We start from the raw sequence: 16,272 nt of genomic DNA, 5'->3' as shown, positions 1-16,272 counted from the left end.
GACGGGGGAGGGAGAAAAGCGAGTAGTAAACCACTTATCCAGGATCGCTCCACACACCTGACGCATTAGACCCGTGGGTACCATTTTAGAACATTCCTACAGCTCAATTAGTGTTTATTTATAGTAGAATTTAGATATTTCGCATACCTTGGGACTAAGCGTTGTGCGGATTAGAAAACTTTGCTCATAGAAAAATCATGTTTTGTTGACTTTGTTTCCATTTTTCTTCCTGATTTTCACATTAAATTTGGACTCTTTCGGCAGAAAAGATTAACCAAATCATTTCCTAAGAATTAGTTAATCATCATTTGAGCACAAAACCATATTTATAACATATTTACATAATTTATTAAAGGTACAACAGATTTTCGTTAATCCTTTCCGGCACGCTACCTTTTAAAGTCGGAGTTTTGATTGAAAAAAAAAAAAAAGTGGGAAGTCTAATTAGGCCTAAAGGAGTACACAAGTAAAATTATGTGAAGATAGCACTTATCGTTTTAATTCTGTGGGTGTGCCTAAAGTGGCACACTGATTGAATAAAGCTTAGAAAAGAATGTTGAAACGAGCATTGTTGTCAATGAGATAACCGATGAGATGCGGAGAAACAAAGAATACAGACTCTCAGTTGTCCTAGATTATCCGTAAGCCCGGTCTGGGCACACCTAGGGTTCGCTGTTGGATTTTAGGCAAGATTTCAAGGTAAAAATTTAAAACTAATATAGAATAAGAAGATTAGTTTACAGCCAAAAAAAAACATAGAAATTTCTTTTCAAACAATTCCTTTTATAGCCTAAAAAAATTCTGGAAGATTTCTTTGAAAAATGAGGGTTTTAAAAAATTAAACATTGCTAAAATATATGGACTGGTTTGTGTTGAGCTGCCATCTACTATAAATAAAGAATGTTCAGAGTAACCTATAAATCCTTTTTCATTCAATATTTCTGTGTGTACAGAAGGAAATTTTTAGGTATGTCCAAACCAGACACACTGTGCCGCAAAGGGTTAAACAAAAAGGAAATATAAATAGACAAACATGGTCAATATAAAGAGAAAATATTACTGTACAAATAGAAAGAATAATGTGAATACAGGAAGTTACCAGTGGCCGATCGTAAAAGATCACTGAACACTGGCAGTTTGACCGAGGTTGGAATCGAGGTTACTAGACTACAAAGTTTGCTCTTCCCTGATGTCACTGACTCCTAGGCAGCTGAAGAGCAACTTTTCCCTTACCCATTGTATGTCTTCGCTTCTCTCCCTTCTATTTGTCAAGTAAGTCATTAAACTCTACCGTTGAAAAGAGCCTAACCTGGATTGCCTACTGAGCTTGGTTCAAATGTCGCCGCATGGAAAAGTTGCATGGGAGGTTTCGTGTGTTCTCCCGTGTTTAACGACAGCATAAGCCTCAGGAAGTCATCCATGAATGTATCCTTTCCTTTAGATAGATAAACGTTGTGTGTTTTGCAATCAGTCACCTAACCAATACAAGAAGGCGGAAGTAGTAGGAAGAAAAAGAGATGAATGAATTGAATTTTTATTATTATTATTATTTGAAGAAACGACACGATTTTTTTTGTGCAGACGCATTTACGCAAGGAAAAAAAATCGTATTTCTGCCAGGAAATTCAACGATAAATAAATTGTTAAAAAAAAAAAAAAAAAAAAAAAAGAGATTGAGAGAAAATAGATAAATTGTTTACAAAAATCCCAGGAGTGCCATTTTCATTAAATTCATTCCTATAGAATTATGATGGTATGCTATTACGTTTCACGTGTCTGCAATTAATTAACTAAAAGTCCTAGAAATTTTGGACTCATTAAAAGAAAATTCTTTGTTTTTTATCACCTTCATACAATGTTTTCGATTTTATAACGCCAGACAAATCTTCAAAACAGCTACTTTTAAGGATATCTTCCTTTCATTCGCCTGTAATTAAGTTTAATTTTCCTGTAATTAAGCTCTCTCATTTGTACGGAATGTGAACGAACCAGTATGAGTTGCATTTACTTTGGAACTCAATGCCTGAAAAGCTGATGATAAAAAAAGTCTTTACAGTTTACCATACTGAAGTTTCGGTTATAAGGTATTTCTCCCCGCCTTCCTAGGGTGCCTTCATGGTGTAGTGGTCTGCACGCTGGGCACATATTCTAGAGGACCATGGTTCGATTCCCGGCGAGAGCGTTGCTCATTTTTCATAAACCTGCTTCCAAAAAATACCTAACGTCTCTACACGGTGACGTCCAAATTTTGTTCGTTTGCATTTAGAAATATCCGCGGAATATGCGGCCATAGGTTATTCAAATTCTACCGTAGTTCTAGTTTTCTTATTTCTCCATATAGGTTAAATTAAATTAAATTTGTTAATAATTTACAGCCATGTTTTAATTTTGAAGTGATTTTATTGCAGTCATTTTTAAACTTTTGCACATTTAAGTCATTAATGTTATGATAATATACATTATGTCATTTTTCTCCATAGAAAATGTTGCGTTTGTACAAAACATAATTTCTCGTATCTTCAGAATTATTTAATTCGTTTACAGCCATATATTTTTAATCAAATCTTTTCTTAAAAATAGGCGTCTTTAGATCTTAATGACATAACAGGTATTTCTTCATATTAAATAAATTAATTAATTAATAACTTATTGAAAGCAGTCATGAATTTTTTTACAAATCCTCATTCAGGGAACATCGCAGATACGAACTATTTTTTGTATGCGTATGTAAGTGTTATACATGGACTCTAATACTGCATTTCCTCGTTGATTTTTAACGTGAGTTTTTGTTCACGGTACATTTCCTCTACTTCCCATCATAAGATGCTAGAAATCGCTAACATATAAAAGTAATTGTCAATTACTCTTTTCCAAATGAATGAGTATTGTATCATCCCTATTTTTGTTCTTGTAAAATGACTTGGGAAGTATCATTGGAGTAATTACTTGAAGATGTGTAGCTTGTTTTGCCAACCAATCAGCCCTTTCATTTCCTAGATTGCCAGTGTGGTCATGTACATGAGAAAAGATAACATCAACACCTTTATTATTAAGGTCTTTAAGAAGGTCATGGGAAGTGACAATTGATTTATTATATGAGAAGATATTCCTAAGAGAATATAAGGATGAAAGAGAATCAGTGCGAATAAGAAATTTAGCACTTAGCGAACAGTTGTTAGATATCCACTTAATTGACTCAATGCACAGTAATTCGGCTTGGAAAACACTGCATTCATTGGGAATTCTAAAGAATTTGTATTCCAGTTCAGAACCATGATGGAAAACGACATAAGCTAATCCAACTTGATTATTGATTTTACTGCCATCTGTATAACACACAACAGGGAAATTTTCATCAACAGAATTGTCAAAAATGATTGTTTGAATTGGCAAACGATTGGCAGGATGAGGAAGATCTTCAAACAACACCTTGGTATCGAACATAAATTTTCTGATGGTATCTTTAAACCTTTTGTCATTTATAACATGAAGGTCAATAGGAGGAAATCCTGAAATTGCGAAACAGGCTTCATAGCTAATTGTTCTGTAGCCACGCACAACTCATAGTAAAATTCTTCTTTGAATTCTGCGAAGTATACGGGAATTAATCTTCTTTTCTAAAGCTGTTCCCCACACTCGGGGGATATTTCACGATGTTCAGAGGATCTGTGCTGAGGATTAATCTACTGTGGTCTCACCCTACATCCTACCCCCTGGAGTGTATACACTGAGTATTTTACTGCAGCAGTAGCACTCTGGGGGAACACAAGCCTGGCGGTTCCAGAACCTTAGGGAAGACCATCTATACGGTGAGACTAAGGAGGATTGGCATAAGTTCTAAAGCCGATGGGTACTAGTAGCTTGGCTGGTCCGAGTATTCCGGGTAATGTCCCAGGTGATAGGCAACTCACATAGTTCTGGAGGGGGCACTATGTGACCTGGAGATTGTTGACCGTTGCTGACCTGGAGATGGACTAACAACGGTGTGTGTAATTTGCCTCGCCCAGAGGTGGTCTCCGAGACCCTTGGAGAAGAGGATCCGGTGTCCCGGTTCAGCCTTGAGGGCTTAACAGACAGTTCCAATATATAAACATCTGCGCCATGGAATTGATGGCCCTCGCGTGGCGTAGCAAGCGAATGGTTAGATATTTCTTTTTGAGGTTTCTATGGAAAATATATGCGACCTACCCGCCTAAAACGGAGGATGATCACGGGTTTTCTTTTTAGTTGCAGGAAAGATTAATGTAAAATGCTTTACCCTAAATCCTATAAAGTACATTTAAATTTTATAACAGTTATTTTAATTTAGTTAACTTTTCCTATCGTTCCTTCTTTCAACTTACAGCTCCCTACCAAAATGAGTTTTTAGAATCGCGTTGAATGCAAATGAGTAAGAAACAGTACTAAAGGAAAGTTCAACTTACTTCGTGAGAGAGAGCTAGGAATTCTGAGTAGCGCGCGTTTGCCTTTGGGCTATGTCTCTCTAACTGCTGTTACGCTCGTCCATATATTACGTGCCTTTTTTATAATCTCCGGCTAGTTTAAAATTAAGGGCCAACCACGTTAGATTTGTGCTAGCTTCGGCTAAGTCTCTTAGTTATATTTAGTTCTTATTTCTTATTTTTGAGTTGATGACTGTTCACCTTATTTTGAGTGAATAAAAGGAACTAAGCAATGATTCGCTTAACAGCTCACTAGGTTCCTCGACATTTCTTTAGCAGGATAAAAGTGAGAAACTCTACAATCCTCAGGACATCCTGAGGATGTTTTTGGGTTTGTATCGAGAAGTTATCTTAAATATTAACAGATGTGATAGAATACCTAAGAAGGCTGCGGTTTCAGTTAGTATGAGATATTTGGAAAACTGCTCCATCATAACAAACCTTTTGATTTTCTGTTGTTAAAAACTACAGGAATGTGACTGGCCCAACTTGCGGTGATTTTCCTTCTCCTTTCCTGCAGGTACCACGATCCGGAACACGCCAATTTGCTCAACACCATGTGGCTGACCGCCATCACCTTCTTGTCAGTCGGCTACGGAGACATCGTACCCAATACGTATTGCGGCAGGGGCATCTCCGTCAGCACAGGACTTATGGTAAGTACATATAAGCAAACCGCACCTTTTCTCAGCCTTTCTACTCCTTGCGGAAATTTAAGGGGACTCATACACCGTAAACTCCTTATGATCTTCGAATATATGACTGTGGCAAAAATTGGGATATTTTATTTATTTTAAAAGCAATTACTTCCAACTTTTTATAGCTGATTACATAATATTGCTGCTTTGGAAACTACTAACCAGAAAGTTTGTGTTGCCACAAATATTTTTTTTAATTTAATCCGCTTTGTGATTAAATCTTTCGTCAGGATATTTTAAAACTGGCTAATGGTACATCCTTGAAATTGGATGGAATTCTTTATATGGGCACTATTTTCTAATTGAACCAAAAATATGATGAATATTTTAATATTAAAAGATTTTATGTAAGAAAACATTACAGATTTTTTAGTAAAACACATTTTATAAACTCAGCTCCAAATAAAATAAAAATTTAACGTGAAATTCTTAGAATTTTTGGTTCACAGTAGTTTTCAAATATTATAAAAGCCATTTATTAAATATGGAATTAAATTATGCGACAGAATGTTTTAAACTGTGCGCGCAAGGTGGAAACATGACGAAACATTTTGTCACAATCTTATGGGTTTTAAGGTGTACGAGTCCCCTTTAAGTAATGTTCTCGCTTCGTGCAACTCCTTAAGAAATATTATGATGTATCCCATATTATCATGAATTATGTATTATCATGTATTATGTATTATCACGTATTATATATTATCATGTATCACAATTCATATCTTCATTTCTATGCAAGAGAACCACTCCAATAAAAAATATAAATAAAGCAAAAAGTAATTAAGCAAATATAAAATAAAAATCAGCATATAAGTAAATACAATCTTAGATTGTAGCATAATAATAATTTTAAAGAAATCTGATAAGAACACCACATGACTTCCTTCTATACCCTATTAAATTATACACATTTTTTGCTGCACTTCATTTAAACTTATTTATTTCTTCGAATTATTCTAAATTTATGAATCAATCCTTCAAGGCAAGTTGAAAATAACATCAAAAACTGCAAAGTTTGAAATTAAATATCCAGGTCAATTTTTATCGTACAAAACTTTCCAACATATAAGTATAGGACCCGAGAAATAGCATTAAAAGTTAGATTTTGTTATTTTTCCAAAATTAATTTCTTTTAAATTTGCCATTGCCAAAATATGATTATTTTCATCATTAAAAACCCTTCTGTATCTTTTCGCCACTGATACAGGCTTCCGACCTAAGGTAATTGCGAGAATTGCCAAACAGAATTAGTGCCTGGTCAGTGGAAGTATTCAACCTCTCCATCAGCCGTGCCCCACACGCCAGCGGCATTTAAATTCAAAATTCACGAGTCACAGCAATTTGAGGTATACATAATCATCTGTGCCAATGGCTACGAATACATTCATTAATTGTATACATTAGATATAATAGCATAATAATAGACATATTGTATCCACGCAAGATTCACATCAACTTCAACCATCGTTGCAAAGAGTATAAAATGTGAACACTTCTGTAGCTGGAAGTATATGACTACGACTAGCGATTGGTAAACCAAAGGCTGATCCTTTGAACTGAGATACCAGCATTCAACTGTCAGCCGCTCGTGACCGCTGGCTCCGGAATTCAAACAACAGACCTTCCGAGTGCGAGCTGAATGTGCTAACCATCTGTACATCAAGACTGGGCGCGAGGACGAGAAAGTGTTAACTTTACAAACAGTCAGCAGTATGTTCCGACGAATCAAATAAGATCCACTAGCATACTTTGTATTGAAGGACGTGATGGAGACGGATGACGACGAGTTGCATTGAAGAAGTGATGAAAATTTTATTGAAGGAATGACTTCAAACAAATCTAGTTGGAAAACATTGCAGACGTTGTCGTCGTGTAACATAGAGACGTTGTAGGTCTTCAGACCAAACTTCTTGAACCATAAGGCCTTAAACGAAACGGAAAGTATTGAAGAGTTGAAGATGATAACTGATAAACTGCTAAATGAAAAAGAAAATGATATTACATGCAATATTCTTCCTTCTGAATGTTCGCAAACATAATCACTTGCCTTGTGTTGTTATTTCCCTCAGGGTGCGGGGTGCACAGCCTTGGTGGTAGCTGTGATAGCAAGGAAACTGGAACTGACCCGAGCAGAAAAGCACGTCCACAACTTCATGATGGACACTCAGTTGTCCAAGAGGGTAAGTGTATGACAATAATCTTTACTTCTTTCCAGTTTTTATTCTATCTCTCTCTCTCTTTTTGTCTCAATAGTTTATTCAACTGAGACGTTTCACGCAAACGTCGAAGCCGTGAGAATGAATATTCCATTTCTTAACTGCTGCTGAAATTTAAGGAAAGTAATTATAGTTGGAAAACGTACTGCTCATCCCCATTAAAAGTATACTCTTCTATTCAGCAGTATGTTCCGACGAATCAAATGAGATCCACTAGCGTACGTTGTATTGAAGACGTGATGGAGACAGATGAAAACGAGTTGCATTGAAGAAGTGATGAAAAGTTTATTGAAGGAATGACTTCAAACAAATCTAGTTGGAAAACATTGCAGAAGTTGTCGTCGTGTAACATACAGACGTTGTCGGTCTTCAGACTGAACTTCTTGAACCACGAGGACTTAAACGAAACGGAAAGTGTTGAAGAGTTGAAGATGGTCAATGACACACATCATGTTTTTCAACTTCATAATCTGAAAATAATGTGACTCATATAAGTGCAGATATCTACAGGTACCCGAATGTTTGAAGAAAAGAGTCCCGTGCTAATGTCAAACAATAAAATATCGTTCCCTTCATTAGGACAATGAGACAAGTATCACACCCGAATTTGCCTTTCAGAGAATATTTAGCTTAAAAAGGACATAACACAGTGCTTCCTTTTCTCCGTAAAACTCTTACTTAGCTTCGTGTGATTTGTTTTATTCCCCAAGTCCATTTCAGAGGATATCATTTTGGGACAGCAGGTAGCTGTCCTTGACAGCAAAATTGATGAGACAGCAAAGCAGGTGCGATGAGAGATTTGAACATGTACAAAATCCAATTCAAAGAATATAATTTTGGAGTTGTCCAATCAGATGAGACAAGGAATAGGAATGGAGACAGTATCAAATAAAGAATCAAAAAGCAGCTAACGTCTAGGCTTCTGTGACGAATGATTTTAACATGATAGCAAGTGGAGACTCGAAACTTGTTTCAAATTGGACGTCATTATGGGACAGCTGAGTAACATGCAGGCAATTATACGTTGAGGTGTTTTAACAACATGCAGTTCTTGAACATTGACATAACGATTTGTGAGCGCAGGAAGGAAGGAATAATATTTTTACTTTTATATTTCATATTGTTGCGAAATGCTCAGCTGCGATGAGATAGCTTCTCCGAAAAGCGGGATTAGCTTTTTCCAGAAAGTGGCAGGGAAAGGCAAGGTTGCCAGATATGATGCGAGATCGCACATTTGGCGATATTTGGTAACAAAACTGGCGATATGCCATAGACGGAGCGAGAGCATTCTAGAACCCATTCTTAGCGGTTTTATCGGGAATATTCCCGAAGGAGCTATATAAACCCTACCTGTACGTGGAGAAAGTAGTAGTGTATTGAACTCAGAGATCAGCTTGAGAGCGATAGAGTCAGGAGCTGTAATTTAGTGCTTTGCCATGAAGCTGTCTTCACCGTTATAGCCTGAAGGCTGTAATATGCTGAGTGTTTCAGCGTGTTTGTCATAGTTTTTCGACAGCTGTAAACTTGTCTTAGGAACTGTCCTGTGTAATAGTGATTACTAGTGAATAAACTGTGTTTTGATTCTGCATTAAGTGTTATCATCAAATACTCCAAATCCACGAATCCATAAAACGTAATAATATTTTTGAATTAACTAATAAGATTCTGACGAATAACAAAGCAGGAAATTTAAGCATTCAAAAACTTTCCCCCCGAACGGCGGACATTATTTTATCTTTTTTCGACACTGACCACTACTAAGGTCGGAAGTGATGGCCATATTCTTGTACAGGCACCTAATAGGTGTATTATTGTACCACGTTACCTCCTATGAAGGGATGCCTTCTCCGGGATTCAAACTCGGCCCTTCAATATCATAGCCTTATTACTATACCACCTAGGCGGCGCATTCAAAAACTTAAAATGAGTAGAAAAATAATGCTAAGTATAGAAGTTAATAGAATTTTAAACTTATATAGTTAACTAATAAACTCATTAATTAATTAATCTCATTTATAACGTTTCATTGGTAATTTATCATGAAAAATGTAATCTAAAAAGGATTAGAAAAAAGGAAGATCAATAGCTGCATGTGGTTACCTCTATTAAAATTGTTTGATATTAGTTTATAAGGTATTTCTCCCACCTTCTTAGCGTGCCTTCGTGGTGTAGTGGTTCTGCACGCTGGGCCGGTATTCCAGAGGTCCGTGGTTTGATTCCCGGCGAAGGCGGTTGCATTTTTTTCATCTTGCCGGTTTCCAAAAATACCTAATATCTCTACAAGTTATCTAATTATAAAACTTTATTAACTGCTATAAGTAGCATTAATTTTTTAATTCATTTTTAGCTTTTGAATGCTCAACTTTTCTTCTTAATTTTTCAGCAAACACTTACTAGTTAATTCAAAAACATAAAAAAATAAATATATTCCTCTTTTCTTTCTTGCGCTCGCAAGTGATTATACTAATATGCAATTGCAACTTATAAAGCCTGAAAAACGCATGTCTGGCGATGTTATCGTCATGCGATGATTTGCAGTTGCTTTATTTTTTACTACGAAATTTTCGACGACCATTTTTTAAACTGCGAAGTTTTTGAAGCCCTTTATTTTGGACGACGATGTTTTAGAAATGCAATGTTTTCTCGTTGCTTTCTTTTCTACTTCGATGACGTTTTCGCCTTGCGTTGTTTTCGCTGCGCCGTTTCTGTTCGCAGCATTTTCGCCTGCAAACAAACAAATCATATTATACAAAAATTAAACATTGTATATACATAAATTTGGATTTTGAATAATTTGATTATAACTTAAAGCTAAGATACCAACTTAAAGCTAAGATACCAACTTAAAGCTAAAATATTTCTACCACTAATAAACATTATTTGATCTCTGTATTTTAAAAATTGAATTTGTTATGATTGTTTTTCATGAAATTGAGATCTCCTTTAATAAATCTCTTAATAATTCTCTGCTTTGGCAGAATTCTAACCTTTCAAATGTTCTAAATGTTCCAGAAATTTTTGCAGCCGGAAAATTTTATTTTTCAAAACTTAGCAATACTACGCTCTGCTTACATGCTAATTTGCATAGTTAGCTTCTACTGTATTTTATGTATTTTGTGTTCTAATGCTTTACTGAGTGCATATATCTGAATGCATGTTTCCAAGTTACGCATGCCAGACCGAAGGCTGGCCGTGTAAGTTGTAAGGATCTTAAGTTTTACTAACGTTTATTTTATTTTAAATCTTTACTATCACTTCTTATTTTCTACTTCCGGCCAGAATTAAAAGCTTATTTATGCAAATATGTCTGGCGAATGCCAAGTACTTAAGTTGTGGCTTTTTGCCAAGCGAGAGAGAGGAAGGAGTTAGTAGAAGCAGGCCGCGTGCCTTAGCAGTTTACTCGGTTGCTGGTTGTCTTCCAGGCCAGAGGTTTAATCCTCTTGATAATTTTAAACGTATTGTAGTGTTAACAGTTCTCTGTACTACATACGGCTTCCTGTTAATATACGGCCAATCTTCCACGTAGGCCCTTGTTTATTATTCCAAAGTTAAGTTAGAGTTTAGTTAATATTTTTATATTCTTACGTTCAGACCACAAGTAGTTGGTCTCTGTATTCCGAAGTACGGAAATTATTGTAAAGAGGGAAAAATAAAGGGTTTCGTATACCCTTCCTGTGTATCTTGTCTACTTCCCACATTTATTGAACATAGCTTTAGTAGGCTCCCTGTTCCGAGTCAGGTTCATGAATGTTCTCCAAGCAAGTAAGGCGGAACACTGAACCTGATAAAGTGACTAGTTAATTTTATTTGTGTAATGATATTATAAACTAGTGTAATAATTAATTTATGTATGGGATGATTTAATGATTAATATGGGAATACTCCTAGCGCCAAAGCGTGCATACTTGGTGCAGAGTTGCGTGAATTATCATTAAGACTTGGTTGAGTGCAAATGTTTAACGTCATTGATTTCAAAACCATTGTACTTGTTCATTGTACGTTCATATTTTCGAGATTTTCATCGTTTTTGCTCTCTTTCTTCAGCTGAAGAATGCCGCGGCGAGCGTTCTACGGGAAACATGGCTCATATACAAGCACACGAAGTTAGCCAAACACGTCTGCCCTGGAAGAGTTCGTCTGCACCAGCGGAAGTTCCTCCTCGCCATCTACACGTAAGCCTCTTGTTTATCCGAATCAGCTTTTATCCATTGAATTCAGCAGCGGATCTCTGCTACCGATTTGCACAATAAAACGTATGTTAGCAAAAGTATAATGAAAACTTCTGAATTTCAACATGAACACTAGCCAGTGTCTCTCAAAGAATCCTCCACTAAGGCATCCTTCCCCTTATTCAGGTATTCTTTGTGTGTTTGCCACTTTGTAAATAATTGTAGCACTGCTAAACGATTGCAGCGCCTGATAACTCATACCACTGTGAAGACTCTCTTAATTACAGTAAAACGCTTTTTAATCAAATCTAAAGTAAAGCCTCAGATAATTACAGAGAAATACTTCGAAAGTTAAACTTTGATAACCGTTTTACGGTACTGTGAAACGCCTCTCAACCAAAGCCAACTAACTAAAACGGAAGCCATTTTACAACACACAAGTGGCAAAATGACTAACTCCGCTGAACACTGGTAATTGGTCTCAGTTTCGAACACCAGCGAATTTACTGGCTGTAGGGATGTTTTCTTGGTTTCCCTCATTTGTAACATGAATACGAGGCAATTTGTTACAAATTCATTTCATCCTTGGCAGAAAGCTCTCGTGCATTTTGCCTTATTCAAAATTTTAAAAAATCTGATAAGTATACCACATGATTTCCTTGTAAGGAATATTAAATTATACGCATTTTTCCTACATTTCATTTAAACTTATTGAATTGAATCAAATCTACTTCATTGACATATTCATTGAAATAGTATAATACCCGAAAGTTTTCGCGATTACAATACTTCCTTTTTACTTCGTACAAGGAAGTAAAAAGTTATCATTATAATCAACACATAATAACATCCCTCTTATCAAAAATTATAATAAAGCTTTCTGTTAACACAAATTATTTTAAAAATTATAAGTAACAGCCAAAACATTCCTTTTAACTACAGTAAGAAATTCTTTTTAACTACAGTAAGAAAATATTCTTAACGTGCTTTTTTACTTCTTTGTACGAAGCAAAAAGGAATTATTGAAATCGCGAAAAGTTTCAGGCAGCATATTTCAACGAAAATATCCATTTTGACAGCTATCGAATGGAATTTAACGATGTTTTTGCGTGATATCTGTACGTAAGGACAGAATAAAAGACTCGTTTCCTCCAAAAAAATAATAAAACTGCTTTAAAATTAATTCTGAAGAGAATTTTTCGTGGCGTCTGTACGAACGTATGTACGTACGTACGTACGTGCATGCGTGCGTACGTACGTATCTCGCATAACTTAAAAAACGAGTAGCCTCAGAACGTTGAAATTTTGTATATAGGACTGCTATAACATGTAGATGTGCACCTCGTATTTTGGTTGCAATCGGCCGCACCAAACGTATATAAATACTATATTTATATATATATCCTCTTTGTTACTCGGCACAGTGATCTCAGTTTCTTTACTCTTATATGTTTGTAAATTGTACATTTTTTTAAAAAATGATTGAATTATGTTGTTCTTATCTTCCGGTTAAGGTTTTTATGCCTTTCCTAATTCTGGAAGCAATATTTGTACAATTATCAACAGTTTAAAAGCTGTTTAAGTGCGGTTAAGTTTTAAATAACATGGCGGACATATTTGTTTACATTTGAAACAGCAGAATTGTAGATTTGTTGCCAATCTAGAGAGACTAAGCTTCGCAACAACAAAAATAACGCCTTCATTTATTATTGCGAATTAAATCATGCTTAATCCTTTCTGGAATTTTTTCGAGGAAATAAGTGTTTAAGATTTACTTAATTTTTAATAATTAGTAATTTAATTTTTAATAATTAGTAATTTTTAATACAGATATTTTGAGCTTTTATGTATTTTTGTCTTGTCGCGAAGTGAAAACTGAATTAATTGAATGAGAAATACTCAATCGTCTGTGAAAAACTGTTTCTTTTTTGTTTTGTTTGCTTAACTTCTTTTTTCATCATTCTAGCATTATTATAGTATTTGAAAAGAACATGTGGCAACGATTAGATAATTATTTAAATGATATACGTTTTGTGCATTCTGAGTTATAATATGAATGAAATATAATACCGTTAAGTGAGCCTAGTGCCAGAGTGTTGCTATGTTAAATAAATAGAGTGAATTTTAAAGAATGTAATTCTTTACTATTGTAGTTTCTATTCTATGTACTCTACTTTATTCTATGTATTCTACTATGTATTCTACTATTCTTACTATTTATTCTATGTATTCTACTATTCTTACTATTCTATGTTCTATGTATTCTACTTTATTCTATTGTAGTTTATGCGCTGTTGGCGAAGTAGATTTAATTAAATCCAATAAGTTTAAAAGAAATGCAAGAAACAAATGCGTATAATTTAATATTCCGTACAAGGAAGTCATGTGGTGTACACATCAGATTTTTTTCACTTAGTTAAATGCAAAGAAACGCTTTTTAACCAAAAGTATAGTAAAATCTCATCTGAACCAAATCTACAGGAAAATAATTGTGAAGTACGGCGAAATACTTCATAGCCAAAACTAAAATAAACCTATTTTAACTACAGAAAATAACCTCTCTTAACTATAATAACGGCTAAAGGAAAAAAAGAACTTCTTAGACAAATTTACATAAAAGTCAACTTTAAATAAATTGCTGCAGAAACATTCTTAACTGCAGTAAAACTGTTCTTAACCAGAGGTATAGTAAAAAGTGGATTTACTGAATTTTTGTCAACTATATTAATAATAGAGAAACGTATCTCAAGAGGAATTACAGAAGAAGAAGAAATAAAAGTCCTGAAAGTACAGTGAAATACCTCTTAATCAAAATTAAAGCTGCTTCAAAACTACAGGAAAACAGCTCTTAATCAAAATAACAGTCAAACGACAACTTAACTGAAACTATACAAAACCACACACTAAAACACTGCTGTAAAACTCTCTTAATTGAATTAAAATTCTTTTAAACTTGAGCTACAGTAAGAAAGTGTTTTATCATATTTTTCTCAATCGAATTAGTAACAAAAAAAAAAAAAAAAAGTTCTGAATGAAAACTACAGTAAAATTCTTTCTGAAATAGTAACATCTGTATGAAGTACAATTATATACTTCTTAATCAAAGCATAAATAAAAACTTCTTAATTGCAGGTAAAGGAATTTTTAACGAAACCAAGACAAACTCACATTACCAAATTGCAGTAAAATCCTCTTAACGATACTAAAAAGACTTCTTGATCAAACTTTTAGTTAATAAATTATTTCACTTGTTTACAATCATCTCTTAACCGAAACGAAGTAATAGTTACTTCTGATCTAAAAGTATAGGAAAATTTCTCTGAAGTCAAGAGAAATAAAATATCTATTATCAAAACTAATGCAAGCCTCTTCTGAACTGCAGAAAAATTATCTTTTAATCAAAATAACTAAAAGTGCTTCTAAATGACTGGAAACGCACATAATCCTCTTAACTACGCTAAAACCCTTTCTATTCAAGCATACAGTAAAAAGGTGCTTTTATTGTAATATTTCAACTGCATTAATAACATACAAATGCCTTATAACTAAAACTAAAGTTCTTATTAACTAATTAACTTCTATTAATTAAAGCACTCAAAATAATAGTAGATCCTTGAGATAACCAAAATCATGCAAAATGAAATTTAGATAAATTACAATAAAACCCTCTCAACTCAAACAAAATCCTGTTTAACCAAAATTGCAGCAAAAACGTAGTTTTACTGTACTTATTTCAATTGCATCCATAACTGAAGAATACCTTAATAAGGTATTTCTCTCGCCTTCCTAGCGTGCCTTCGTCGTGTGGTGGTCTGCACACTGGGCGCGTATTCTAGAGGTCCGAGGTTCGATTCCCGGCAAAGGCGTGCTCATTTTTCAATCTCTCTTGCTTCCAAAAATACCTAATGTCTCTACAACCTTTTAACCAAAACTAAACTTCTTACTAAGTGCAGTTAAAAACACCTCTTAACCAACATAACAGTAAAACTAGCAGTTAACTAAAACTACACTCCCTTTCCTTAAAAAACGCCTCTTAGATAAATTACAGTAAAAACCTCTTAACTAAAATAAAAATCCTCTACAATCAAAATTAAGCGAGAAAAAAAGAAGAAGAGTTTATTATACTTTAATCTTATTAATAACAGAGTAATATTTCTTAACTAGAACTAAAATAAACTTCTTTCCAAGTACATACAAAAACACCTCTTAACCTAAAATACAGTAAAATCCTCTTAATAAGAGCTGTTCAGAACTTAGTTACTGTAACATTTCATCAAGAAAGCAGGTCTTTGTCGAAATGTTGGACACAACAGTACGGAATCATACTATCCTCGATGTCCTGTTTAGTTTAATTTTATCAATTTTTTTAAACTGACTGCATATCCCGTCAGCGGTTACAGAAGAGACCAATGGCTTTTGAAGTCAAGGTCATTTGATGCTGATTTTAATAACTCTCAAGATTTTGAGAAATCTTTATTTTATAAATTTATTTTAATAACTCTTAAGACGTTAGAAACGTTCATTGGAGGCTTTCCAAAATTTTTCAACTTTTCGTTACGGTAAGAATAGTACGCATTTACGTCTACTTGCTACGTGCGTCTACATCAAGTGTTCCGTTTGAATGAAACGGAACACTTGACAACCATTTATCATCCTGGTGTTCTCGAAATATCGCTGTTGTCAGTGTTGCCATTCAAGATAGCATAAAATCTTTTATTTTCTGTTCAAATTTAATCCGTCTTGAGTT

General features: G+C 34.5%; 1 protein-coding gene across 3 annotated transcripts in view; it reads left to right on the top strand.

Moving 5' to 3' along the window:
- Positions 1 to 16,272, top strand: part of LOC118200650 (small conductance calcium-activated potassium channel protein-like) — a 159,549-nt gene that overhangs the window by 126,057 nt on the left and 17,220 nt on the right. For all 3 annotated transcript variants that reach the window (XM_085824426.1, XM_085824425.1, XM_085824424.1), the window contains 3 exons: positions 4,963 to 5,098; positions 7,210 to 7,320; positions 11,401 to 11,528. In XM_085824426.1, coding sequence (XP_085680552.1) covers positions 4,963 to 5,098; positions 7,210 to 7,320; positions 11,401 to 11,528 — 375 coding nt within the window. The remainder of the gene's footprint in view (positions 1 to 4,962; positions 5,099 to 7,209; positions 7,321 to 11,400; positions 11,529 to 16,272) is intronic.

The sequence above is a fragment of the Stegodyphus dumicola genome, chromosome 9 (genome assembly GCF_044657685.1).
Source record: "Stegodyphus dumicola isolate Sdum_Otavi_A_Nest chromosome 9, ASM4465768v1".
NCBI lineage: Eukaryota > Metazoa > Arthropoda > Arachnida > Araneae > Eresidae > Stegodyphus > Stegodyphus dumicola.
Note: the sequence above shows the minus strand (reverse complement) of the source record. Positions and strands in the feature narration are given on the sequence as shown.